The sequence below is a fragment of the Trachemys scripta genome, chromosome 13 (assembly GCF_013100865.1).
Source record: "Trachemys scripta elegans isolate TJP31775 chromosome 13, CAS_Tse_1.0, whole genome shotgun sequence".
Lineage (NCBI taxonomy): Eukaryota > Metazoa > Chordata > Testudines > Emydidae > Trachemys > Trachemys scripta.
In genome coordinates, this window is record NC_048310.1 from 40,149,857 (window position 1) to 40,175,880 (window position 26,024).

At 50.4% G+C, this 26,024-nt stretch overlaps 1 protein-coding gene across 1 annotated transcript in view; it reads left to right on the forward strand.

Moving 5' to 3' along the window:
• VAC14 (VAC14 component of PIKFYVE complex) overlaps positions 1 to 26,024 on the forward strand; it is a gene marked incomplete in the record, with an annotated part of 177,992 nt that overhangs the window by 49,195 nt on the left and 102,773 nt on the right. Inside the window, 1 exon segment of the mRNA XM_034788262.1 lies at positions 19,313 to 19,463. Coding sequence (XP_034644153.1) covers positions 19,313 to 19,463 — 151 coding nt within the window.

Genomic DNA, 26,024 nt, shown 5'->3' on the forward strand with positions numbered 1-26,024 from the left:
TGCTTTCCCACCAATACCTCTGGTGCACAGGACCCTCTTGAAGATCAAGCAGGCCAGGGCGAAGGTGATCCTGATAGCTCTGGCATGGCTGCACAGCACTGGTTCAGCATGTTGTTAGAGCTCTCGAGGCAACGCTCTTGGAACTCCCACTCTGGCCGGACTTGCTGTCCCAGAACCACGACCGTCGTCTGCACCCGAACCTAGCATCCCCACACCTGACAGCACGGCTGCTGCATGGCTGAATGCAGCGCAGGCGGCATGCTCAGCACAAGTGCAGCAGGTCCTGATGGGTAGCAGAAAGTCCTCTGCTAGGGTGACCAAGTAGAAGCGCTTTACATATTGGGCCTCGGACCAGAATCTGTCTCCTAGACTGCCTGTTGCATCTCAGGCACCAAGGTCTGGCGCTGTCATCAATCAAAGTTCACTAGGTGGCTATCTCAGCCTTCCATTCTCCAGTCCAGGGTAGATCTCTTTTTCCCATGATATGACATTTAGATTTTTGAAAGGTCTGGAGCAACTTTATTCTCAAGTTCGTGACCCTATCCCATCATGGGACAAGAATCTGGTACTGTCAAGTCTCACGGGCCCCGCTTCAAGCCGTTAGCTTCATGTTGTCTGATGCTCCTCTCATGGAAGGTCTCCTTCCTGGTCACAATTGCTTCAGCTCGCAGTCTCTGAAATTAGAGCGCTCACATAGGAACCACCCTACCCAGGGTTCTACAGCTGCAGCCCCACCCAGCTTTCTCACCAAAGGTAGTGGTGCACTTTCACAATAATCAGGACGTGCTCCTTTCGGTGTTCTTTCTGAAGCCTCATAAATCCGGCGAAGAATGTAGGTTACATACCTGGACGTTCGGCGGGCCTTAGCCTTCTACATCGAGAGAACCAGACTCTTCCGTAAGTCGACACAGCTCTTTGTTGCAGTGGCAGATGATGAAAGGTCACCCGGTCTCCTCTCAGAGAATGTCCTTGTGGATAACGGTCTTCGTTGTTTCGTTACGAACAGGCAGAAGTGCCACCGCTGGCGATTGTGACTGCCCAGAGCGCAAGCCTCATCAGCAGCCTTCCTGGCGCAGGTCCCGATTCAAAGCATCTGTAGAGCTGCTACCTGGTCTTCTGTCCACACCTTTGCATCCTATTACGCCATTACCCAGCAGGCTCGGGACGATGCTGGCTTCGGCAGAGCAGTATTACACGCCACACGACAGTTAACTCTGAGCCCACCTCCGGGGATACTGCTTGTGAGTCACCGAACATGGAATCGGCGTAAGAAAAAAGTTACCCGCTTCTTGTAACTGTTCTTTGGGATGTGTTGCTCGTGTCCATTCCTGACCCGCCCTCCTTCCCTGCTGTCAGAGTTGATGGCAAGAAGGAACTGAGAGAGCACAGGGCCAGCACTGCCCAAGATACCGGTGCATGAGCTCAGGGCTCTAATGGGCACCAGAGCCAGCCCTACAGTCATTTCGGATGACTGTGCACGCAGCGCGCACACATGACATGGAATGGACATGAGCAGCACATCTCGAAGAACAGCTACGTGAGGTAGGTAACTGTTTTTTCCTGGCTCAAGAGTCTAAATGCTCTCTCCTCCCTACCCCCCCCCCCCCCAAGCTTAAATGATCTGTTCAGCTGAACGTGGCAGAGAACTATCCCTTAAAGTTCAGGGATAGTCTGAAAAACAATTCTGTGGAAATGGCATTGCTGAGTTTCTTGTTTCTCACTGACTCCAGATCAAATTTGCTCCCTTTACAAGCAAATGATCTCTTTTTTCTTCCCGCATAACTAAAAGCATTGCACCCTCACTGTGGGGTGGGAGTCTGGCTGAGACATGTTCTTTCTGCCTAGTGCATCATCACTAGCAACGAAGGTTCTGAAACTTGGATGAGTTAGTATGTTTGAGATGTGCGTCTAGATAGAATCAGATGTCACATTGACTTACCCAAGGCCACAGAAGGAATGTGCAAAAAGAACAGGAGTACTTGTGGCACCTTAGAGACTAACAAATTTATTAGAGCATAAACTTTCATGGACTACAGCCCACTTCTTCGGATGCATATAGAGTGAAACATATATTGAGGAGATATATATACACACATACAGAGAGCATGAACAGGTGGGAGTTGTCTTACCAACTCTGAGAAGCCAATTAAGTAAGAAAAAAACTTTTGAAGTGATAATCAAGCTAGCCCAGTACAGACAGTTTGATAAGAAGTGTGAGAATACTTACAAGGAGAGATAGATTCAATGTTTGTAATGGCTCAGCCATTCCCAGTCCTTATTCAATCCTGAGTTGATTGTATCTAGTTTGCATATCAATTCCAGCTCAGCAGTCTCTCGTTGGAGTCTGTTTTTGAAGCTTTTCTGTTGTAAGATAGCCACTCGCAGGTCTGTCACTGAATGACCAGACAGGTTAAAGTGTTCTCCCACTGGTTTTTGAGTATTATGATTCCTGATGTCAGATTTGTTTCCTTTAATTCTTTTGCGGAGAGACTGTCCGGTTTGGCCAATGTACATGGCAGAGGGGCATTGCTGGCACATGATGGCATATATCACATTGGTAGATGTGCAGGTGAACGAGCCCCTGATGGTATGGCTGATGTGATTAGGTCCTATGATGATGTCACTTGAATAGATATGTGGACAGAGTTGGCATCGGGCTTTGTTACAAGGATAGGCTCCTGGGTTAGTGGTTTTGTTCAGTCATGTGTGGTTGCTGGTGAGTATTTGCTTTAGATTGGGGGGTTGTCTGTAAGCGAGGACAGGTCTGTCTCCTAAGATCTGTGAGAATAAAGGATCATCTTTCAGGATAGGTTGTAGATCTCTGATGATGCGCTGGAGAGGTTTTAGTTGGGGGCTGAAGGTGACAGCTAGTGGGGTTCTGTTATTTTCTTTGTTGGGCCTGTCTTGTAGGAGGTGACTTCTGGGTACTCGTCTGGCTCTGTCAATCTGTTTTTTCACTTCAGCAGGTGGGTATTGTAGTTTTAAGAATGCTTGATGGAGATCTTGTAGGTGCTTGTCCCTATCTGAGGGATTGGAGCAAATGCAGTTATATCTTAGAGCTTGGCTGTAGACAATGGATCGTGTGGTGTGTCCTGGATGGAAGCTGGAGACATGTAGGTAAGTGTAGCGGTCAGTAGGTTTCCGGTATAGGGTGGTATTTATGTGACCATCGCTTATTAGCACAGTAGTGTCCAGGAAGTGGACCGCTTGTGTGGATTGATCTAGAACAAGAATTTTGATTCCCACCCAGTCTCAGATGCTCACCCTTCTAACAGAGAATATTTCCTACTTCTACTTTGTTTTACTGCTATTAGCAGCAAAGAGACTTCAAAAGGAAGCTGTGTAACGTGGTTAAAATGGCTTTGTAAAGACCGCACTTCTCGTTCAGATCTTCTCCCTGTGTATTCAGAGCTATAGCCATTCCTTGTGTGAACAAAGACACATTCTTACACCGATCACTACAGATTCCCCAGCCATAAAATAAGGATGGTGTCCACCTCCTCCCTGGGCTGCTTTGAGGGTTAGTGCTTAGATCACTTGGAACATGAGAATTACTCAATGCTAAATTATTCTTTTAAAATTCATCAGCCTAATGCAAGCCAATTGAGTGGGCATCAGAACGGAGAGAAATCACAAAGTGAATGATCCCAGTGTGGCATGAGGACGAACTGGCTCCAGTTCTCTTCCAGTGAGGAGCAAGGAGAAGATACAGGTATCTCAGGCAGTACCTACCTTTTGGGTCAATGAAGCCTGCTGTTAACTGAAGTGCCAAGTCAGTAGATGGATTGTGACAGCCATTCTGAATGGCTCCTTCAGAAATCCCCTCCAGCGTGGGCATGAGTTCCCAAAGAAGATCCATTCTTTCTCATGAAGCAACCAACCGTTCTAAAGGAGACAGGGCATTGGAGGCTCCAGGGAGAACACGGTTACTTTTGACGAGCCAGTTGATAGTCAGCTATTTGCGTGGGTGGTGTGGTTGATTTAACGTTGCCCCAGATTTCCAATATTCACATCTGGGGTGGGAAAAATAAACCTGAGGTCTTGTCATATAACTTTCAGCCAGCTGATAAAAGGGTGGTGCCACTCGTGCTGTTAACGTTAAACCTGAGGGGAGGGGAATCCCTGATGAGTGATGGAGAATTCTGGATTTTGCTAAAGTTTGTCCCCTGACCCCACTCCCCTGTGCTGCTAAGCTCCCCACCACCAGCCAGCCTCCCTGCATGTGTCTCTGTAGCACTGCAGGGTACAAACCTTGGTGCACTGCCTGCCCTCTGGGATGGGCTTGGGCAGTAAAGCCCAGAGAATTTCTCCCAGTGCGGCACGGATTGCAAGCACAATGACGCTAAACAAAAACTTTTGCCAAAGTGAATGGCTCTTTGTTCAGGTTGCTTTTTAGTTTTGCTCTGTTGGTTTTAGGCCCATTGTGCTGCAGCTCTAAGCTTTCAACTTGCCATGGCCAAAATATGGGACCCCATGTGAAGCAAAGAGCATAAAATAAAGGGCGCACCAAAAAGAGAGTACAGGGAACTTAACGTGACCTGAGAGTCACTTCCTTACTCCTTTGTTCTAGCCTCCGATTCAGCTTTATTTCTTACAGAGCACCCAAAGTGCAGTAGGTGCTTCACAAGCAAGTCTGCCAAACAGAATGTCTGCCCCAAGGCACCTAAATCTGTGGGGTGGGGTGGGGGGTTCGATGGGCCCCAATAGCAAGTGACTGATCAGTGAAGCTAGCATGTGGGGCTTGTTCATTTCTCATTTGTGTAGACAGCCTGTATGTAAATGCCTGGCTTTTTAAGTGTGATAACGCCTTGTCTGTGTGAGAGGGAAATCAACATAAGTTCTGCCGGAGTGAGATGGCACAGCTGATACAGGTCTGATCAGCTCTGTACAGTAGCTTCCTCCAGGCCTGGGGCTGAATGCTGACAGCTTGGCATTCTAAACTGAACGGTGTGGTGTTTACCAGCAAGGCGAGGAAGGGACGTGTGTGTGACTTTTATTGTAATTGTATTTGGTGGCAAAACTTCCCTGGGAGTATTGTGCTCATTAGGGACTGAATTTGGGAGGATATTTGCTTTCAAGGCGGCAGGGAGGCCAGCTTTGCTGTTTTTAAGGGGTGAGGGGGGGTGAATGCAAAGAAATTCATTTAATCAAATGTAAGTTGGATCCTGGAAGATGTTTGCAATCCAATTTGACACACCTGCAAGCAGCACTTCCGTATGGGATTCCTGATGGAGGTAGTTGTGGTGATGCCCTTTCCCAAGACCCCACACTCACTGAGACCGAAGGGCAAAGCAAGGGCACTGGCAGGAAAGCTGTGCATGACCCCCTAGCGATAGTGACCCAGGTGGAAGACATGACCAGGAAGCTGCCAGCTGGCCCAAGCCTTCTGTGCCAGCAGGGCTGCAGTTATTTGAACAACAAGGCAGCCAGGCACCCTTCTCCCACCCCGCCCAGAAGTGGGGTACGTGCTCTCCGTTTAAATTTCTGGGGATGTTACTTCGGCCTGTGAACAGGAAATTTCAGCAGGTGCCGATCATTGCATGTCTTAAAACGAGCTGCTGCAGCCGGGGTGTGTGTGTGTGTGTGTTGCCAATGGTGCCCTTTGGTGTCACTTACCTAGTCATGGTGTCCTTGTGTTTTGGAGACAAGGCGCAGGGTCTGCTGGTTAAAGTGTGGCATTGGGACTCCGGCAACCCTCTTTCTGTTCTTCTCCCACTGGCTCTGTACTTTGAGGCACAGAAAGGTGAGGCAGTTTCTCCACATGTACATTGAGGATGTGACTTGCCTATAACAAGTATGAATTCACTGGCTTGTCTAAGCAGCCCTGAGATCCTCAGCTGGGCGGAGCAGAAGGGTCAAGTACTGTCACTAGCTGGTGCTCCAGCCTTCCAGCTTCTTGCTGTCCCATTCCAGACCCATCTTTGTGCTGCTGCCTAGCCCAGCGCAGATTTTCCTGACCCGTCCTAAGATGGAAGCAGCCTTTGCTCAGGCCCCGTTGTACTGTGGTCTGTGGCAGGCTCCCTCTTGTGACTGGTCACATGCTACCCTGTATCAGGAGGAGGGGTCTGGGAGAAAGACAGGTGTTTGCAGATGGAAAGCCAAAGTGGCTTTTAGCAAGTCTTGCTCTCTTGTCCCTCTGCTCCTCAGAGGTTACTCATGCTGATTGACATGTTGCTTATTCATGTGACACTGTAGGGCTCATGCATCCTGCTGTGTCTCCTGCAGAGCAGAGCAGTGCAGGGTGGGCAAGGACCCCTCCAGGCCACCCTACAGTTCAGATGTCTGTTCTGTTGTAGAGCCCAGACATCAATGCTGGTGGTTGCAGTGCATTTGTGCCCAGCCTCTGTGGTGCTCTGTGCACCATCTGGCATCAGATGGGGTGTGAAACTTTCTGTGCACTAATTACACGTTTCTAAAAATCTGCCTCAAGTGATCTGGGCACCCATCCTCAGAGATGACAGGTCTGTCAGTGTTACAAAATGGCTTCAATCCTGATCAGTTTGTCCTCGGCCAGTTACCATCATCACTCTCCTGAAGGGCTAAAGGCTATTGCTGCTTGATGAGAGAATGTATTGCCCGGATATGGCCTCACTGCATTATGCATTTCAGCCCTAGTGCCCTTCCTTGCGCATTCGCTGTCCCTCTGTATAGCAGGCTTCAGTTTCAGAGAGTTTGAGCGGAGCAAACTCGTGTGCGTTTCTGCATCAGACTTTGCACATACAGCTACCCCAGTTGTGTAGTCAGGTATTTGTGCACACAGGATCAGCTAGTGTGCACTTGTGTGCAGCTCTTCGGGTGGGGGGGCTTAGGTGTGCCGATTCTTTGAGGGCTGGGGAGAAACTTCCCACTCCTATGCTCCCCCCATCCTTCCCTCCCGCATCCTCTTTATTATAAAAGAAATTTGGATCAGGGTTGAACTGAAGCAGAAATTTGGTAGCTGTAAAATTGTCTGTCGGAGGGCAAAGGTCGCCGTCCCCTTTCTTCCCTGGTGATGGGGGCCTGAAAAGAGGTACAGTGAAATTGTCGTGGGAAGATGGATGGGGGTTTCTCTTCTAACACTGATGAGGAAGGAATGCAAGTTTACTTTTCACACTGCCTTGGTTTGGGGGCTTGCCAGCAATGGGGCTCTCATTCTTGGCTCTTATGCTGCCTTCCCTTGGTTTCTTCTCACCTCCCACCCCTCCGGCCTGCATTTAGAAGAAAAATAAATTAAAAATCCCCCAAACCTCCGAATGTGTCGGGAAGAAACCTCGTTGCCCACTGTTACAGAATGCGGCTGCATTCAAGTCACAGCACAGCCAGCCTTCGTGTGGGATGAATAGCCCACTGCCCTCAGCCGGTATGTGCCCTGGTTCCTAACCACCCTGGTCCGAGTGCAGTGCAGCTCTGACAGGCATCTCACCACTAGGGGTCCTTGGAGGGCTTTGCTCTGGCAGCCTTTCATTCACTGCGGCTGAAAAGAGAACAGGACGGCGTGAGGTGGCAAAGGGGAACAGAGTCTCTGAACCATCTCTTAACATGCTGCAATTGCCTCTCTCAGGACAGGGCTTGCCCTAGGGACTGAGACCTGCTTCCCGGGGGCTCCTGCGGAAATTGGAGCCCAGGAGAGCGTTACAGGCTGCAAGGTGCTGTTGCACACCTAGCTGTGTTGGGCAGGAGCGTGAAGAGGGGCGATCGCGGAGTGACCCAGCTGTGCTGGCTAAAGCCCCGAGCGGAGAGGGAATTACACCAGCAAAGCTGCAGCTGTTCTTATGGGCTGGGATGTGTGCACTGGAATACGCGGTTTTGCCAGTACAAGGTGCGCCCAGTCTAGCGCACCAGTCTAGCTGTGCTACAGCGCAGAGTGCTGCTAGTGTAGAACATGCCTCCGGAGGGCTGTCTCTGCACTGCACTGCAGGCTTTCTCTTCCCCGAGCTTGGGGAAAACAGCTGAATTTTGAGGGCATCTTTTCTGAGTGGCTTTGCAGTGTTTTAATCCATCATGGAGAAGCCTGGTTACTTGTTGCATTTGCTCTCTCTCTCTGGTAGTTGTGGTCCTTCTTACTATAGTATCTGAGTACTTCACAGTCTTTAATGTATTTATCTTCCCAACCCCCATGTGAGCCAAGGGAGTGCTATTATCCCCATTTTACAGATGGGGAAACTGAGGCACGAAGGTTAAGTGATCCACCCAAGGGGACACATGGAGTCTGTGGCAGAGCAGGGAATTGAACCCAGGTCTCCAGAGTTCTAGATTAGCATCCTAACTACTGGACCCTCCTTGCCTTTATTTTTTCATTTGCTCTCTTATCTCCTCTCAGGATGCTGTTCAATTGACATGTCCTCCTTATTGCCTGGCAAGAGCAGATGCAAGATGGGTGCCTTCCTGATGCCCTCTGCTTGGCTTCAGGCTTCACCATGTTGTCCTTATCCTCCTTAGTTGCTCCATTTACTCCCTGGTGATCTAGTGGGTCTAAAGATTCTTTCACGGCCTTCCTACTTCCGATGGATTAAAGAATGTCTTGGCCTTTACATGGCTGGCTAATTGTTCTTCAGATTCCCTCTTCACCCTCCTGACTCTTACCTGTGTAGTTCGGATCCCTTCTGTTTTCTGGAGGATACTTGTGGGGCTTAAATAACCTCCTCAACTGTACAGTTGGCTCCGTTAGCCCTCAGGGAATGCGCCTGCAGGCACACTTAGGGTTCCTTAAGTAGCCTCCATGCTGAGGCCAGGATTTTCATCTCCTCTTCTGGCTTTAGGGCCTTTCATAGTTAACGTGCAAGGACAGAGCATCTTTGGGCGTCTCTTTTCCCAACCCTTGTGCAATTCGGGTGGCCGCCACTGTAGCTTGTGAAAGGCTTTGGCATCCTTGTGCTAGTTTTAAGGGTGTAACAAAATGCAGTACTGTACAGCAGCACTTTCACATGGGTAGTGCCCAGCGGCGGAGTCCACTTCCCAGCAATCTGCGGCATTACAGGGACCCTGACCCCTTTCCTTTAGCAGAGCAGTGCTTAAACCAGGGATTGCTCATCACTGAATGGCCTTGCGTAATCTGTAAACAGCCTAGTCAGTGGCTTGCAGGCCCTCTTTCAGCAATGTTGACCTGAGCTGGCTCTGGGGCATCTGTTGCTCCCCCCACCCCCTTAAGAATGAGAGAGCAGAGCTCTATTTGCTCTGGGATATACCCTACACACTGGAACAATACCAGAGGCCTGGAGCACTTGTGCTGGTGTTTGAAAGCTGAAATAACTATGGAGTGCTCCTTTCCTCCAGTTCTTCCTAAAACATTAATCTTCCCACGTGTCCCAGCCCCAGGTATAGTAGAAAGGGGGTTCCCTGGGCATGTTGTCAAGGGTTATTCAGGTGAAGGAATAGCTTTTATTGGACCAACTTCTGTTGGTGGAAGGCACCAGTTTTTGAGCTACATGCAGTGTTTCTTCAGGTTACCCATTCCTGGTGCCACTCAGTGTGTGCTCCGCTCAATCCCCAGCTCCGGGCAGGACTCCCACTAGTGGCATCTGGCATGGGGAGCCCCGGTCCGAGTGGGGGTTTGCGCAGGGCCTGCCACAATGAGGTCCTGACTCAGTGGGAGGCTGTTGGATTTCCTGAGCACGTGCTGAGAGGCACCAGGAATGGATAACCTGAGGAGAAGCTCGAAAGCTTGGTTCTCGTGACAGTTCTTCATAGCTGAAGTTTAAAAAAAAAAAAAAAAAAAAACACCCTTAAATGTGCAGGAGGAATGTGGGGCATCTCGGCAGATAAAATGTGCTTTTATTACAGATTTTCAAAGGCATAAAACACGGGGCAATTCTGACAGTCGCCGTTAGTCCTGATGACATCACAAACCACTGGAGCTTTGTTCTTATGGTTGCAAGGTTGTTGGAATCCTTGGGGTGGGGATGTGTGTGAGTGAACTTAGCTCAGTTGCCCATGTAGCATCCAGTGCACAGTAAATGGTGTGGTACATAATGCATCAAAAGTACTTCTCATCCCAGGATCTCAAAGCACTCTCCAAAGATGGGCCTTAGCCCTGATTCACAGCTGAAGAAACTGAGTCCAAGGCTAAAGGTCACGCTGAGGACTTGTCTACCCAGAGCTGCACTTGTTCACCTACAGATGTGAATGTAAACTGCTCTAGTTAAACCACTGCAAACTCCTGCATAGATGGTATTTTGGTTTAAGAGCAGCTTATTTCAGTTTATCTTAAACCTGTTCCTAATCAACTTAAGCAGAAATAAGAGTGGGGATGCCCGAGTTTGTACTGGTTTAGTTAAATCAGTTTAACTAAACTGGTGTAACTTTGTGTAGACAAAGTATGAGTTGGGGGCAGGGTCAAGAGTAAAACTTGGCTGTCTCGAGCCCTATCCACTGGCCCTGTTGTCTTACCTGCAGTGTAGGTTGTCTGTGCCATGCATGTCATGCATGTAGTGCAGCTCTGTTCCTCGGCTGTCTGAACGTCCTGCAGATGTGGAGGAAGCTGGCTGGCTGAGGGAATTTCAGCGAGGCCTCATGGTTAAGGCATTGGACTGGGACTCCAGCTCCTGCCTCTGGCATAGATTTCTTACCCGCAGTGGCCTGCCCACTGCCATGTATGTCTGCACTGGAATAAAAAAACCCGCAACATGGCCGCCACAGCCCAGGTCTGCTGATTCGGGTGCTCAGGGCTTAACAATTGCTGCGTGGAAGTTTGAGCTCAGGCTCTGGGTCCCTCCCCACTTGCATCTACTCAGCAATTTTACAGCCCAAGTTAGCTGACCTGGGCCAGCCGGGTCGTTTAATCACTGTGCAGATATACCCTTAGTCTCTCTGTACCTCAGTTCCCCATCTGTAAAACGGGCATGATGATCTTTCCTTTCGTCCAGCCTTGGTCTCTTGTCTGTTTAGACTGTAAGGCTTCTCTGGGCGGGCGTTGTACCGCCTTCTAGCTGTATCGTTAGAGCTGCACAGGCCCTAGTCTGGACGCATTATCCCAGTCTAAAGGTGCCTTATTCCTGTATGAGGAGGGGAATAAACGACCCCAGTCTGAAGATGCCTTATTGGTCTAGCGTATTCCCCCTCTTGTACGGGAATGGCTATACCAGCATAGGGCACTCGAAGGCTGTGTGGAACTATGCCCACACTGGGGTGGTACTGGTGGAACTATGCTGGTAAATACAGATCACCCACGAACAGACATTTATACTGGTACAAAAACCGTGTCACTTGGGCCTCTGTTCCTTGGGGCAGGGGCTCTCGCTGTGCACATTGGGACCCTCATCTCTTCTGGTGTCTAGGTGCCACTGGAATATAAGTTCATCTGGTCGCATCTCACCAAATCCGTTCCCTGCCATTGCAGGGGCATTGGTGCATCCCGGTCCCTCCTATTCTCTGCCTGTGGCACACTGTAGTTTAGTCTCCGGAGGGCTATAATAATTTGGTCTAATCCAAGTTCTTGGACTCAATGCAGGGGTAACTGGCTGGGGTTTAGTGGCCTCTGACGTGCAGGAGATCAGACTAGATCTGGTGGACCCTGTGACTCAATGCTAATGTGTGGGGCTGTAATGCTCTTTGGATAATGTGGAGGTCCGGCTAACCCAGGCCATTCCTGGACTTACATTGTGTGTTACTTAGGCGGATACAAAACGTGCTGGTAAAATGATATTGATCCCTCCTTTTACCCTTTTTGGCTTCTTTATACTGTGCATTTAATAACACTCCTACTTCTGATCTCAGTGTAGTCAGTCACTGGAGCAAATGCTAGAATGAGCTTGTCGCTGTGTGAGTGGGAGGAGAGCAGAGCTGTAGACAGCTAGATGGCAATGGGATCTCTCTTCAGAATCCCCTTAATGAGGGACGTGGAGCTCTTCTCGTTCCAAGGTGATGAAAGCCGTTCCGGGGTTGATGGAAGAGCCCTCTCTGATGTTCACATGCTGCCTATAGAAGGAGACGAGCTCTTTGCCACCAGGGCAAAGGCTGCAGAACTCCTTAATGAGAGGCTGCGCTCCCCAAAGGGACCTGCCTGCTGCAGGCTTCTGGGGAATCTGCTCCGTGCTTTTAGTGGGGAAAGGCTCCTGGGTCACAAGAACTGAGGCTTTGTCCTCCCCCCGCCATCCCCTCAGCAGCTGGGGACCCTCCCGCCAGGGGCCAAAGGGAGACGTGCTCAGCCAGCAGTGGGGCAGCACCCATCAAGTGTCTCAGCTTTCAGCACCTGTGGTCCTGCTGACTCTCTCCTCTCCTCTCCTCCCATTCTCCTTCCCGAATCAGCGTGTGAGCAGCAGGGCTGCCCCCGGAGTGTACGCTCCCCCCGTGAGCAGGGTTACTGGGTGGCAGCAGGATGCGCTGCCGAGTTGCTAGGGAATGGCTCACGTGTCATGGTACATTACTTCTAAGCGACGGATGATGCCTTTGCAGAGGAAGATGAAGGGTGGGGGCTGCTTTCTCCTCGCACTGCCTGAAAGCCTCCTCAGAAGCCAGTGATGCTAGTATCAGATCAGTTCAACCAGAACAAGAGGCAAATTAACTTGACCTAGATCTGGATAACCGAAGAGACCTACAAATCCCTGGTTTCTGTGCCTTTTAAAACCATTTTTGCTTGGGAGCAGTGTAGAGAGAAATCTGTACTCCCAACAAGGAAGGAAACCAGCTGGTTGTTTGTTACAATCTTCCTGTCTTCTTATAATTCCCTCTGTCTGTCTCCACCTCCCACCCCCTCAGGCCCATCCGCAGCCATGCGGAGGGGTAATTTTCCTCTCCAGCCCTCACATTGCTGGCTCTGGCTAATTGGGGATACCAGCAACTCTCAGTGAGAAGGTGCCCACTGCACGTTTTGACCTGGTTACTATTCGTACTTCCTAAGAGGCATGTTCTCCTTTTTGAGGCTTGTTCCAATTAACACTAATAAGCTCCACTTGTTCCTACTGCAGAGAGCACCCTCCAAATAGCCTCGCCTCCTGGAATCTAGGAAACCCGCTCGAGGAAAACTCTTTTGGCTGGGGAGACTTTGTAAGTGGCAATGGTTGCCCCTTGGTTTGGCTATATGGAGAATAGGCTAGCACACAAGATGGGAGGGACAGAGGAAGGATGGTCTTGGGTTAAGGGCAGTGTACTGACAATCGGCAGATTGGGTTTCTGTTCCTCTACAGGTCATTGAACCTTTCTGTTCCCACTTCCCACCCTCTATAAAACAGCTGTCCCTGCTCCTGCAGGAGGACGGGGTAGAGTACATTAAAGCTTGTGAGCTGCTCGGATTCTATAGTGGTGAGGAGTGGGGAGAAATACACCTAGTGGAGGGGAGGCAAAGAAAATCTCTGTTTCAGCAGCCATTGCAGATGCGTGTGGTGGGGGAGAGGGGCACTTCATGCTGAATGGAGGTGAAATGCCACCTCTTCACCTTGGTGCTTCAGATCTCCATGTTCTCAAATGGTTTCAGCCCTTCTGCTAGTAGGGGACTCTAGGTCTAAGTGAGTGACAGTCGGAGCCAGCGAGCTGTGCAGTGGGAGAATTTCTTTGCAGGGATTGTAGGACACAGATTTTTGCTACGTTCATCGCTTTTCTTGTTACCAGAATGAGCTCCGGAATTGACTGGGAGGTATAGCTGGCCTCTGCTAGTTTTGAGCCTGGGTTATAACACTCGATCTTAAATATGGCTAAGCATTCATCATCCAATTTACAGATGGGGAAACTGAGGCACAGTCACTTGCCCAAAGTCACCCAGCAGGTCAGTGCAGACCTAGGAACAGAGCCCAGATCTTCAGCATCTGGCCTTGTAGACTAAAGCCGCTAATCCCCGTTCATTCCCCAAGCCACGCTGGAGAGAGCTTGCGTTGCAGCTGCCAGTGCTCTCCGGGCTCTGTGGCTAAAGGCGGGGGCAAGGTTATCCCAGCTGTGCTTCTCCATCCATCAGGAGTGGATCCCTGAGTGATTAATCCTCCATCTGAAATGCCATTGGATCTGTCTCTCTCCCCCCTCCTCCCCATGTAAGAGCCCCGAGTCGTCACCCCCCAGCTGGGAGACTGACGGCTCCAGTCCTGTTCATTACAAGTGCTGGAGGTTTTAATGGCAGCCGAGCTCCAATGATGGGACCCAGCTGATGTGCCTCTCTGGCACCCAGCCTGTTGCCATGGCAATGGCAGGCATTTGTGCTCCTGCAGGATATTGCTTTCCTATAACCTCCCTGCTTCATTCTCTTGCTCACACAAAGAAAGCAAGTGCTTCGGCGGCGCTTTGCGGAAAGATGTGTGCTGCATACAAAACACTCCTCAGCCTGCCCTCCCCAGACTCCTCTCGGGCTGAGCGACAGTGGAGAACCTCAGTACTGTACATAAAGTGCATGTTGAGCCAATGCAGGAACGCTGCATCGCTGCGGCTCCTTGTCGGGAACCGAGGCATACGGCTGTGATTTAGTCACAGAGGTCGTGGAATCCGTGACATCCAGCGACCTCCGTGACTTCAGTCTGCGGCAGTCGGGAGCTGCAGCATCCCCTGCCGCCCCCAGGGCAGGGAGCTGCGGAGTACCCCACTGCCTCTGGCGGCCCCTGGAGCTCCAAGCTGCCGCAGGCGGTGGGGGTACCCCGCAGCTCCCGGCCGCCATGAGTCATTGGAATCTTTTGTGTTTAACTCCCTGTGGAAGGTGATGGTCTCTTTGGGCATGCACTGTGGGACCAGGCCCTCAAGTCAATGGGAGACTTTGTTGGCTTCCAACAGACCTGGGATGGCTTTGGAGCACTGTTCTTAAACTCTGGTAACTTCCATTTCCAGATACCGTGTCCTCACTAGCTAGAGGGCAGCTCTTGCTCACACACTCCTCGTTCCGGATGGCACCCGGGCTGAGTCACTTTCCTGTCTTTAAACAAAGCCATATCTGAGGGCTAGTCTACACTAGAAGCACTACAGCAGCACAGCTGTAGCACGTCTGGTGAAGACGCTTTATGCTGACAGGAGAGTGCTCTCCCGTCAGCCTAATAAAACCACCTCCACAAGAGGCTCTTAGGTCAGTGTAGCTTACGTTGCTTGGGGGGGGGCGGCTTATTCACATCCCTGAGCGACATAGGCTGTAGTGTAGACAGGCCTGGAGTGATCTGAGCCCCCAAAAGACTGAGAAACTAGGTGAAAATGTGCAGCGGATATTCCTCTGTATGGATGACTCCAAATGGACTGATTAGCTTTGAGACCTGACTTCTGCCGTGCAGCCGCCCACAAATAAATTGTTCCGGAGTTGGGCCAACACATGAGAAATCTCAGCCCCAAAAGGACATTGTTTTAAAATGGGGCTTGAAAGGACTGTGCCGTGCTATCCCAGCCTTGGCTCTATCATTACCACAGTATTGACCACACAGCTGTGTTGGGCCTTGCTTTCTCTCTCTCTCCTCTCCTTGCTCTCTAGTGCGAAGATTGTTGTTGTCCTTTATTTTCCCCCGGAGGGAGTTGCATGGAGTTACTTAACAATGTTTGTGTGTGCAGAGACCTCCCATGTGTATTGGAGCCTTTTGTTTTTCCCAGTTTCCCAAGCTCTGGTCTCTGTAGGTTAATACGCTCTCTGTAGCTTCACAGCAGCGGAGGCTAAACCAAATGTGGGTGTGTTTCTCCCCTCCCTCAGAGCCACTTCAACATCCTTCCTGCTGAGCTGGAAATCCACATGGCCCAGCAGGGATGGGAGTTGGTTGGAGGGGCCGCATCTGTTCAGTGAGATCTGAGCCCAGAGGGTGCTCTGTTTGCTGGCCCCTACTCCGTCCCAGCCTCTGGCAAGCACTAAGAGGGAATGGTTTCAGCCAGGGTTTGTTTGGTAGACTGCTGCCTACTTCAGTGCACAAGAGTGCTGGTGAGCAGAGCTGCTTCTGGTAGCGTTGGCCAATTACAAGTGGGTGAGAGGAGGGCTGTGCCTGTTCATCTGTGTACTTTCCTTAGGCCTTTGTAAAGGAAACAGAAGCTGTAATCAGGAGAGAGCTGCTATTTGCATTCCCCAAATCAGCTTGTCTTGTCTCCCACATCCGCTCAGGGCGGCTCTGGCTGAGACCGAGGGCTTGTCTGCATGGGACATGACTGTGCAGCAAGCTGGTGAGCTGCCGAGTCACCCCCTGGCTTTCCGCACACGAGCTTACCGTGTAGCCAAGCCCTGAGAACCTGCTGAGAAATGCTGTGTTGTGCAGGAAGTTGGTCTGGAGGCTAAGGGAGATGGATGGCTTAGAGGACAAAGTCCAGGACTGAAAATCAGAAGAGCTGGATTCTCCTCCTGATTCTTCATACAAGTCACTGAGGTTGCCTACAATGGCATATGGCCCATCCGTGACTTCTGTTAGGGCACTAGATGGGGAGGGCTCTGAGTTACTACAGAGAATTCTTTCCCAGGTGTCTGGCTGGTGGGTCTAACCCACATGGTCAGGGTCTAACTGATTGCCAGATTTGGGGTTGGAAGGGAATTTCCCCCTGGGCCAGATTGGCAGAGACCTGGGAGGGAGTTTCACCTTTCCTGTAGCATGGGGTTTGTCTCAGTCGCTGGTTTGAACTAGAGTGAATGGCAGATTCTCTGTAACTTGAAGCCTTTAAATCATGATTTGAGGATGTCGAAAACTTAACCAGAGGTTAGGGGTCTGTTATAGGAGTGGGTGGGTGAGGTTCTCTGGCCTGCAATGTGCAGGAGGTCAGACTAGATGATCATGATGGTCTCTTCTGGCCTTAAAGCCTGAGTCTTGGCACCTAATTTTCCCCATCTGTGAAATAGGGGCGGTGCCCACTGCCTGAGTGCCCTGCAACTCTATTGTCTAAGCACTCTGAGACACAGGATTGCCACCCCCAAGACTTAAAAAAATCACACGAGGCTTAAAATTCATGATTTTAAAAAAAAATACATTTGGGGTCTTCATTTGCCTTCTGGCTTTTGAGTTTTTTGGGTCACTTTTCAAGCTCTTCTCTGCAGCCATAAGGATTATACTACTAATAATAAAAGCTGAAATTCCCAAATAATCACATGACTCCAGGAACTGTAAATATATAAGTAAAATGCCAAATACTCCGAGACTTGCAATAAAATAGCAAGAGGTGGCAACACTCTGGATGGTGTATGTGGGATCCACTCTGCCCAGTGCCTGCGTGCTGGTCGGTGCAGCAGGGCCCCCCAAAGGCAACAGCCTGTGTCTCAAGTTGTTTCCATGCTTTACAAATCTCCAGTAAGGAGGAGGATGGTGAGAGAGAGGGAGGTGACCAATAAAACAGCTAGGGATGGAGAAAGATCCATTATTACTGGTTGGGACATGAGGACAATTGTAGAAAACCGTAATTTTCCTCATAATCTTGTAAATGACCACTGTGGTGGTGGGGTAGAGAGGAGAGCAGGTGATGGGGAAGTCCTGTGCAGAGAATGACCAGTGTTGGATAAAGCTGTTACGTTCATTGTTAAAGCGTTCAGCCTCAATCCAACATAAACTCCTTTTCAGATAAGTGAGGTGTCCAATGCTAGATAAGCCCATTAGCTAGAAGTTTCTTTTGAGTTGATCAGCACTGGATTAATGTTGCCATTTTAAACAGTCTTCGGAGTCGATCCATTGAGATTAATCGGCACAATTCATAGCTCTCTAAGCTGTCGTTCTGCTCAGTGAGATGGCACTGCATTGGCTGGTGCCTGAAAGCCTTTCCTTGCAAACAAAATGGTTGCTAGCTCCTGTTTAGATGAAAACTACATTCAAGAATAGCAGAACTCTGTGGTTGGCTGCAGAGTGCCTGGAAATCCCCAGCACAGATTTCCCATGCCTCCCTCCAGTAACATTTCTGGCTGTCCAGGCTGGTTTGCAACATTCATTGCATGCTGGGAAAATGTCTCGTCCAATTACCTCCTTTACCTGAACTTTTCATTTCTCTTGTGAAGTGAAGCTGAGAAGTAAAACCATTGGCTTTTACCAGATATACTCTGGGTGCAGGGCAGCAAGTCCTGGTCTAGTTGGTGCTGACTGTAGAAGTTTGGCCCAAGTTTAATGGTCACCTGCCCTTTTGCTGTCACACAATAGATCTTCCCTTTCTCTGCCCCGCCTTTCTCCTTGGCAGGTGTATGCCAGGAACTTCACTTATTCTTGCTGGCAAGCTAAAGAAGTATGGGCTAGATGAATGGACTATAAGGTGGATAGAAAGCTGGCTAGATCGTTGGGCTCAATGGGTAGTGATCAATGGCTCCATGTCTAGTTGGCAGCTGGTATCAAGCGGAGTGCCCGAAGGGTTGGTCCTGGAGCCAATTTTGTTCAATGTCTTCATTAATGATCTGGAGGATGGTGTAGATTGCACCTTCAGCAAGTTTGCCGATGACACTAAACTGGGAGGAGTGGTAGATACGCTGGAGGGTAGGGATAGGATACAGAGGGACCTAGACAAATTAGAGGATTGGGCCAAAAGAAATCTGAGGTTCAACAAGGACAAATGCAAAGTCCTGCACTTAGGATGGAAGAATCCCATGCACTTCTACAGACTAGGGACAGAATGGCTAGGCAGCAGTTCTGCAGAAAAGGACCTAGGGGTTACGGTGGACGAGAAACTGGATATGAGTCGACAGTGTACCCTTGTTGCCAAGAAGGCTAACGGCATTTTGGGCTGTACAAGTAGGAGCATTGGCAGATCGAGGGATGTTATCATTCCCCTCTAGTCGGCATTGGTGAGGTCTCATCTGGAGTACTGTGTCCAGTTTTGGGCCCCACACTACAAGAAGGATGTGGAAAAATTGGAAAGAATCCAGCGGAGGGCAACAAAAATGATTAGGGGGCTGGAGCACATGGCTTATGAGGAGAGGCTGAGGGAACTGGGATTGTTTAGTCTGCAGAAGAGAAGAATGAGGGGGGATTTGATAGCAGCCTTCAACTACCTGAAGGGGGGTTCCAAAGAGGATGGAGCTCGGCTGTTCTCAGTGGTGGCAGATGACAGAACAAGGAGCAATGGTCTCAAATTGCAGTGGGGGAGGTCTAGGTTGGATATTAAGAAAAACTATTTCACTAGGAGGGTGGTGAAGCACTGGAATGGGTTCCCTAGGGGGGAGGTGGAATCTCCATCCTTAGAGGTGTTTAAGGCCCGGCTTGACAAAGCCCTGGCTGGGATGATTTAGTTGGGATTGGTCCTGCTCTGAGCAGGGGGTGGGACTAGATGATCTCCAGAGGTCCCTTCCAACCCTGAGATTCTATGATTTCACTGTAAGGAGGAGTCCTAGCCTCCTCACTTCTACCTGGTCCATGTCGGTAGGGTTAGGGTTGGCCTTTTGGATCCGATCTGCTTTCAATCACTTCAAAAAGAAAGGGCTCGAAATCTCTAGTCTCCTGCCACCTCTGCAGACTCGCCATGCTGCATTGTCATTGCTCACCTCTGTGCTGTCTGTGCCTCTTACCAGGTTATCCTGAAGGACCTAGAAGTTTTGGCTGAGATCGCCTCCTCTCCTGCAGGTCAAACAGAAGATCAGGGGCCATGTGATGGCTCTGATATGCGATCAAGCCAGTCGGAGTTGCACATTCCCGTCAAAGCCAGCCAGCTGAGCTCCTCTGGTAAGTGCCCTTCATCCGCACCTTCCTGACAGTGATCGAAATTGCTAGGCATCCTCTCACTTCCTAGTTGCTTCATTTCCCTTGAGGCAAAGTGGCACCTGTCAGATTTGGTCTGGCGGAGAGGGACTCTCTTGGAGTAATGAATCAGTATACCAGTTCCAGCCCCCACATCACTCGGGTATTTTGGGATGCAGAAGAGTATGTTCTCCAGTTGCTTCATGGCAATCTACTTCAGATCCTATCTACCCATCTGTGGATTCAGCCACGAAAGCAATCCACGGTTCCTGCAATATTTTTGTATCTGATTGATCACATTATTGCCACACTTGAATGGGACTGACTTTTTTCAGAATTAAGTCAGTGCCCAAAATAGAACAAATTAAACTCTCCTGATTATAGAAAGGAGACCTGGGGAAGGAGGAGCAGTGAGCTGAGCCATTCATCAGTCAGATGCCATATAAATATGGAGGCCACAAACTTTAAAAAGTACCTGTGCCCAGTTTAAGCCACCCTGATTTTTCCCCCAGTTTCTGAGCCTCACAGAAAATGCACTAGATGGGCAAAGTCCAGGATGTTAAGCTGGAGGCTCCCAAAAATGGAGGCACCCAAAATGTAAAGGCCCCACTTGAAAATGTTTGGGCCTGTGTCCATCACGTTACACAGAGATGAAGCCAAGGGCACTGGGAATGTATCTCTGTAAAATGAAGTTGTACGTTGTCCTGAGAGCCAGGACAGGTGAAATGTTAAAACTGGAGGAGGGGAATCTTCATATTTTGAGGTTTTATAGAAAATGTCATTTACGATTGTTCGTGTACCTCTGGAATCCACCCGCTTCCCCAAACAGCAGTTCAGCCATTGCAGCTGGCAGTCCAGCTCCTCCAGACCCTTAGGTCTCACTCCCCTCTCCTGCTGCAGTTCTCTGGAGCTGCCTCAGTACTACAGGCGAGGGGTGTGATTCCCTGCTCCTGGTCTCTCACTTGCGCTACCTCTCATTGGGATGAGCCATACTGAGTACACGTCCGCCTGGAACTGGTGAGGAGATACTCAGCCGTGCCTCCGCTGCCACTCTCCATGCTACTGTGGCTACACTATTTATAGCTGAGCTAGCGTGAGCACGTGTGTGAGTAGTGGAATCACACCCCTAGCTCCCAGTGTAGCCATAGCCTGCATGAGCACATTCCTCAGAGCCAGGCATTTCCTGCTGGAGTTGGATTGTCAGCGTCTCAGGGTAGGGGCTGTCTGGTCTCTCTGTAAATAGCCATGCACATCCATGGCACTTTGCACAAATGCTAATAGAGTGGTGCAGCCACCTACGTGCCCTCCTGCCTTCTCTTCCTCGATGCCCACAGACTGCCTCATTGCCAGTAAAGTCTGGGCCCAAAAGCCTACTCAGACCCCTCTAGAATTGTTGCACTGTTTCAGCTAACACAACCCTCCCTGCTTCCCGGGTGCAGGCCCGTAGTCGTAGAAGGACTGACGTGCCTAATGAGCTAGTCTGGTGAGAGCCAACACTGCCTCCTCGTGAGAGGTTTTTGTGACTTTTGAAACCTACTGCAGTGCTTTGCGAGTGCTATGGATCCTCTCTCTGTCCGAGATTGACACTGCGTGGGTGGAGTCGCTTATGCAGCACTCGCCAAACAGCTGCAAAGCTGCATTTTAGATCATGCTGATGATGGCCGTCTGAGGTTTCCTTCCTTGTGGATTATCTAAAAATAGCCCGCAGTATGGCACGTCTCCTCAAGACTGCGTGGCCCCTTTAACTGGAACAGAAACTGGGCTTCAATTATTCAAGCCTAAAACAAAAAAAATCAAGGGTTTGGAAGAATCTGGCTACATCAGTGTCTAGCTGTTTTCTGTATCTAGAGTGCAAGTCGCTACAGTGTGTGTGTTGGCGGGGGGGGGGGTAAGCAGGATGCATGTATAATGGTTGCTAATAGTGGGTACTATAGTTCGGGTTGCACTCCTTTTGTAAACCCGTTCTCACTTGTTTATAACTTTCTGGCAGATTACTCTTTTGGGGCTGAAATTCTCATGATTTGGCTTGTGCCCAAAAGTAAACTTTTTTGAAAGGGGGGATTTGAGCCAATTGTGTTTTGGTTTCCCTGGAGTTCTACACGGGTGGAAATACCACCCTCTCCTTATTGTGACTGCCCGCCTGTTTCACACACAGCTCCAGTGACTGACTGTTCAGATTTAGCACAGGATTAGTCCTTAGCGAGGTGAGGGGTTGCTGCTAGGCTAGGACGCTCTGGGGTTTGAATTTGTAACATTATGGCCTTTTGAAAAGGCCTTTTGGAGCGTGATTAATAGAAAATCTTTGGTCTATGTGGATGTGCTCCTTCGTGGCTGCATGGGTCCCATTTCACTGCTGGGGTTGTGTTGCTTCTGCTCAATTTTCCCTAGCGCTCCGCTGGGACAGAGCACGGTGACAAAGCCTCTGTCTGCAGGGTGTGCTGGTTGGTTCCCTGCTACTTGCCCGCACAAGCTGGTCAGAATAGATGCAAACAGGATGTCCTGATTGTTGGAAAATCACCCCCCCCCCCCCCCAAACCAAAGAGATGAGCGTACCACTTCCTCTAGGCCTGGAGCAGATGCATGTACTGCAGCCATCTGCTCAGACTACTGACGCTTTACAGGTAGGACACGGCTGCAACTTCAGTATTGGTGGTGGGGCCAGTAGAGCTCTAGCTGATGTGTGATTTGTGGTGATAGGAGAAGGCTAGACTGAAAAGCCATTAGGGAGCTGTGGGGATGGGAGGAGAGGAGCTGCCTGCCCAGGGAAAGGAAGCTGAGGACTCCAGTGTCCCTGAGTGCTTGGGTACCTGTTTGTGGGTATAGGTCACTAAGTCAGGCACTCTTGCAAGTCCAGAACGTCGTAGCACATTTCCATTGTTCATGCAGTGTGGCTATTTTTGATCCAAGCTTGCCACCCATTCCTAAGAAAGTGGTGAGGGGTGTGGGGGAAGGGAAGGGGCCTGGGCTGTTCCACGTTCATGCTCTTGCTTCCTTTCTCATGTTTTCCCCGGGATGTGTTTATGCAGTCGTTTCCCTGCCATTGAGATTGGCTTCCTCCAACCATTCACTGGTTGCAATCAGGAAAGCAGCGTCCCTTTTCCTGAGTTCATTCCCAGATTGACTTTTATTTAGATGCTTTGTTCTCCCATGACATAAGGCTAGCTGCGCTCTTACAGCATCTCAAAATGTAATGAACTTGGAGCTGCCTTTTAAGGACCTGCGCTGCGTGGCACATGACGTCCCATTTGTCGCTTGCGTTGTCCGTGGGAAGACCAGCTCCCATTGGCATAGCAAAGATGAGGGGAATAAATTGTCTGATGCCAGCCAGGTGGAAGGACCTTGCTATGGCGCACATGGCCAGACTCCTGCAGCCAGGGAAGAGCGTGGCGATAGCTAGCGTTCTGCAGAGCGGATGGCCTGGTATTTGGCAAACTGTCTAAGGATAGCCAGAGCAAAATGCGTAATTGGGAGGGGGTTGTAGGGAAGTAGCTTGAGCTAGGCGGAGTGCAAACTGGTGCCATGCAGCCGATCTGTGGTGCACACAGTCTGCAGCAATACACTTCAGTGCAGGCTGATTGACCCCTGCTAGCTCAGTCCTCTGGGCCATTCTTGGCCAGACTGGCCAGTCTTGCCATAGTATGTGCTGGCTTTGTGATGTGAGCCAATAGAGGACTAGTGAGGTCCACCAAACACATTTTGTTGGTGCCCTAAGCCACAAAAAGGGGGAGGCTAGAGTCACAGTCCCACTGCACCCCACACAACCCCTATGTCTATTCATGCTACACGTGATTCTGGATCTCTATGGGGGCAGAAATCACTCTCCCTGATCTTCCAGTCTTGGGCTTAGATGATCTCCTTGATGCAGGAATTCGTTGGCACAGCTGTGTATCTCTTAACTCTCAGAAACCCTGGCTCCAGCTTCCTCGGGGGGCTATGATGGTCGGTCCTTGATTGGGCGGGGGGGGGAGGGATTTCTTCCCAAGGGACATAGAAGGGGAGTAAGTAACGTTACTGAAATATGCTGTGCAAAATACAACAAGCCGTCACACCATTCGTGCCAAATACTCTTCAGCTCAGCTCGGACGGAGTGGCAGTAAAGCCAGCCGTGGATGGAAGTGGCATTGACTGATGGATTGCTGTGGGAGGAAGCTGGAACGGAGTAAGGGTATATTGCAGGAGGGGCTGAGAGCGGGGAATGGGGAGTATATTGCAGGCAGGGGCTTAGTGTGGGGAATGTGACCAGGTTTCTATCCGGGGTGGAAGGCATCAATAGAGGAGGGACCAGTGTGATCGGGGTGTTAGCTGGCTGTAGTGAGAGCCGGTGGGGGGGTGGGAGGGGATTGAAAGCTAGTCTGATTTCCATTGCAGGGAGGGATGCCAGAGCGAGAGAGACGGGGTTCAGTCCCAGGGAAGGATAGCGCCAGAGCAGGACCAGAGCAGAGGTGACCATGCTAGGCAAGGTGCCTGTAGTGGGCACAGGGAGAACCGATGGGAAGTGTTGGGTGGGAGCGGGCTGGGTTTGCTCTCCAGAGAATAGCAGAGCCTGGCTTCATAAGCCCCCTCACTTGTGTCCCTTATTTACGATGTGCGCTGTGCTTTCCGGTCCCTGCCCCAGAGAGTACCCCAAGGGGAGACGCACGCACACCAAGTTAAGGTTATTTTAGCACTGCTCGGTTGCTGCCCCATCTGATGACCGCCAGTCTTTTGCACAAACCCTTCCATTCCCAGGGAAGCAGCACACTGGCAACTTGGATGTTTTTTTTTTTTTAACATGATCCTGTTTGGCAGGCTCAGAACATATTCCGGCTTCTGATCACCCATCGCAAGCCTCTTTTGTACATCAGCTCCAGCCACTTTGCTGGACACAAGTGCTCTGAAAATCTTCACCCTCAGCAGTATGAGGTGAACGTGCAAGTGACCTGCTGTAGGCTGGGGCGAAGCTTGGATTCTGCAGTAGGTGGTCTGTGTCATAGCCCAAGATTCGGTCTCTTGTTTTTGGGCTTTAGTCCCTGACTCCTGTCCCTAGTTAAACAGGGTGAACAGTAGCGACCCTTCCAGGAACACTGTTGAGAATCTGGGTTGTAGCCTTTAGCCACGGTGTCTATTGAGAGCCATACTAGATAGCTGGGTTGTGATTGGTGTCCTGCTTATCTGATCTTCTCAGCGATGAGTTTTTAACAATCGGATGCGTTGGCTCAGGTGTTCCATCAAAGTCTGCACCATACATCCAGGGCCAGATTTCCAGTGACGCACAGTAGGCACGTGCCTAGTCTGCCGGTGTTCTAGGGGCGCCTAAAAATCCAAAGTTTGCTGCTCCCGGGTCCCGGCCTGGGGTGGAGCCAGGCCGGCTGAGGGTGAGACGGTCCAATGCAGCCCTGCTGGAGCGCTCCTGCCAGCAGGGAAGGCAAACAGCCCCTGTGGCAGGGGAAGAGCTCAGCAGTCCAATGCAGGGAGCCTGGCCTGGGCAGGCCCCGCTCCTGTGCCAACCTGGCTGATCACGCTGCTCCTGAGGGGCCAGGGCGATCCCTGTCTGCGCTGCCGGCTCAGTCACCTCCCAGCAGGCCAGGGACAGGGGAGAGTGGGTCTCTGGGGGAGCGGGGTGCTTGTGGTGGGGCACTGGGCAGTTGTGGTGGATTTGTGTTGTGGGGCACCTAAAAGTTAAGTGCCCCCCACACCACAGCTCCCAGCCACTGCAGGTGGCAGGGGACCCTGGAGCTCCGAGCCCCTGTGGGTGGTGGTGGGGAGCTTGGAGCTGGGGCCCCCATAGCTGTCCAGCCACCGAGGTTGCCTAGGGGCACGCAAGGTGTAAATCCAGCCCTATGTATATAGACTCTCTGCTGTGTCCCATACATGTATAGAGGGCCTCCAACAAAAGTGTGCAGGTACCGTACTTAGTGCTGGGCATGGAGAAGCTGTTCGGTGTGTGGGTCCGTTTTCCAGCACTGAACAAGGAACTTTATTAGAATAAGAAATAGTATGATCCCTATAGCCCCCTTGTCTCTAGAACCTTCCCCAGCCTCTCCTGCCCTCTACCCTCCCCAGGTAGATGTCCTTATGGGATGTTCACTGCTGGCCTGGCTTTGTAGGTTGATATGCTAATATGCTCTAGCTGTCTTCCTGTCTGCATAGACTTTTTTCCTCAGCCCTTTTATTTTCATGAGCCATTCTGCCCCTCTGGATTGTCTGGTATCCCATGTCTGGCTTTGCAGAACACCAGCATCTTCAGAAGATACAATATACGGTGCATTCCCAACAAACCAGCTGCCACCATGTTAATCTAGAAGAGGAGCAGAAAATATTCTGTAGGGCCTGAAAATACCAATTGTGGGCAGGGGAGGCATATCTGAATATTTCCATGCAACACAGGGTCTCGCTGCCTGTAGATCCTGCCTTAGAGCAAAACGAAAAGGCTCTCTCGGGCTTCATTCCAACTCTTCTAATCTCTCAATTTCTGGCATCACTTGGTTAATGTAGTATGGAAAATGCTTGAATGGTCTAGATCTGATTAAATCAGGGCCTGTTTTTCTGATTTCTAGTGAAGTGGCA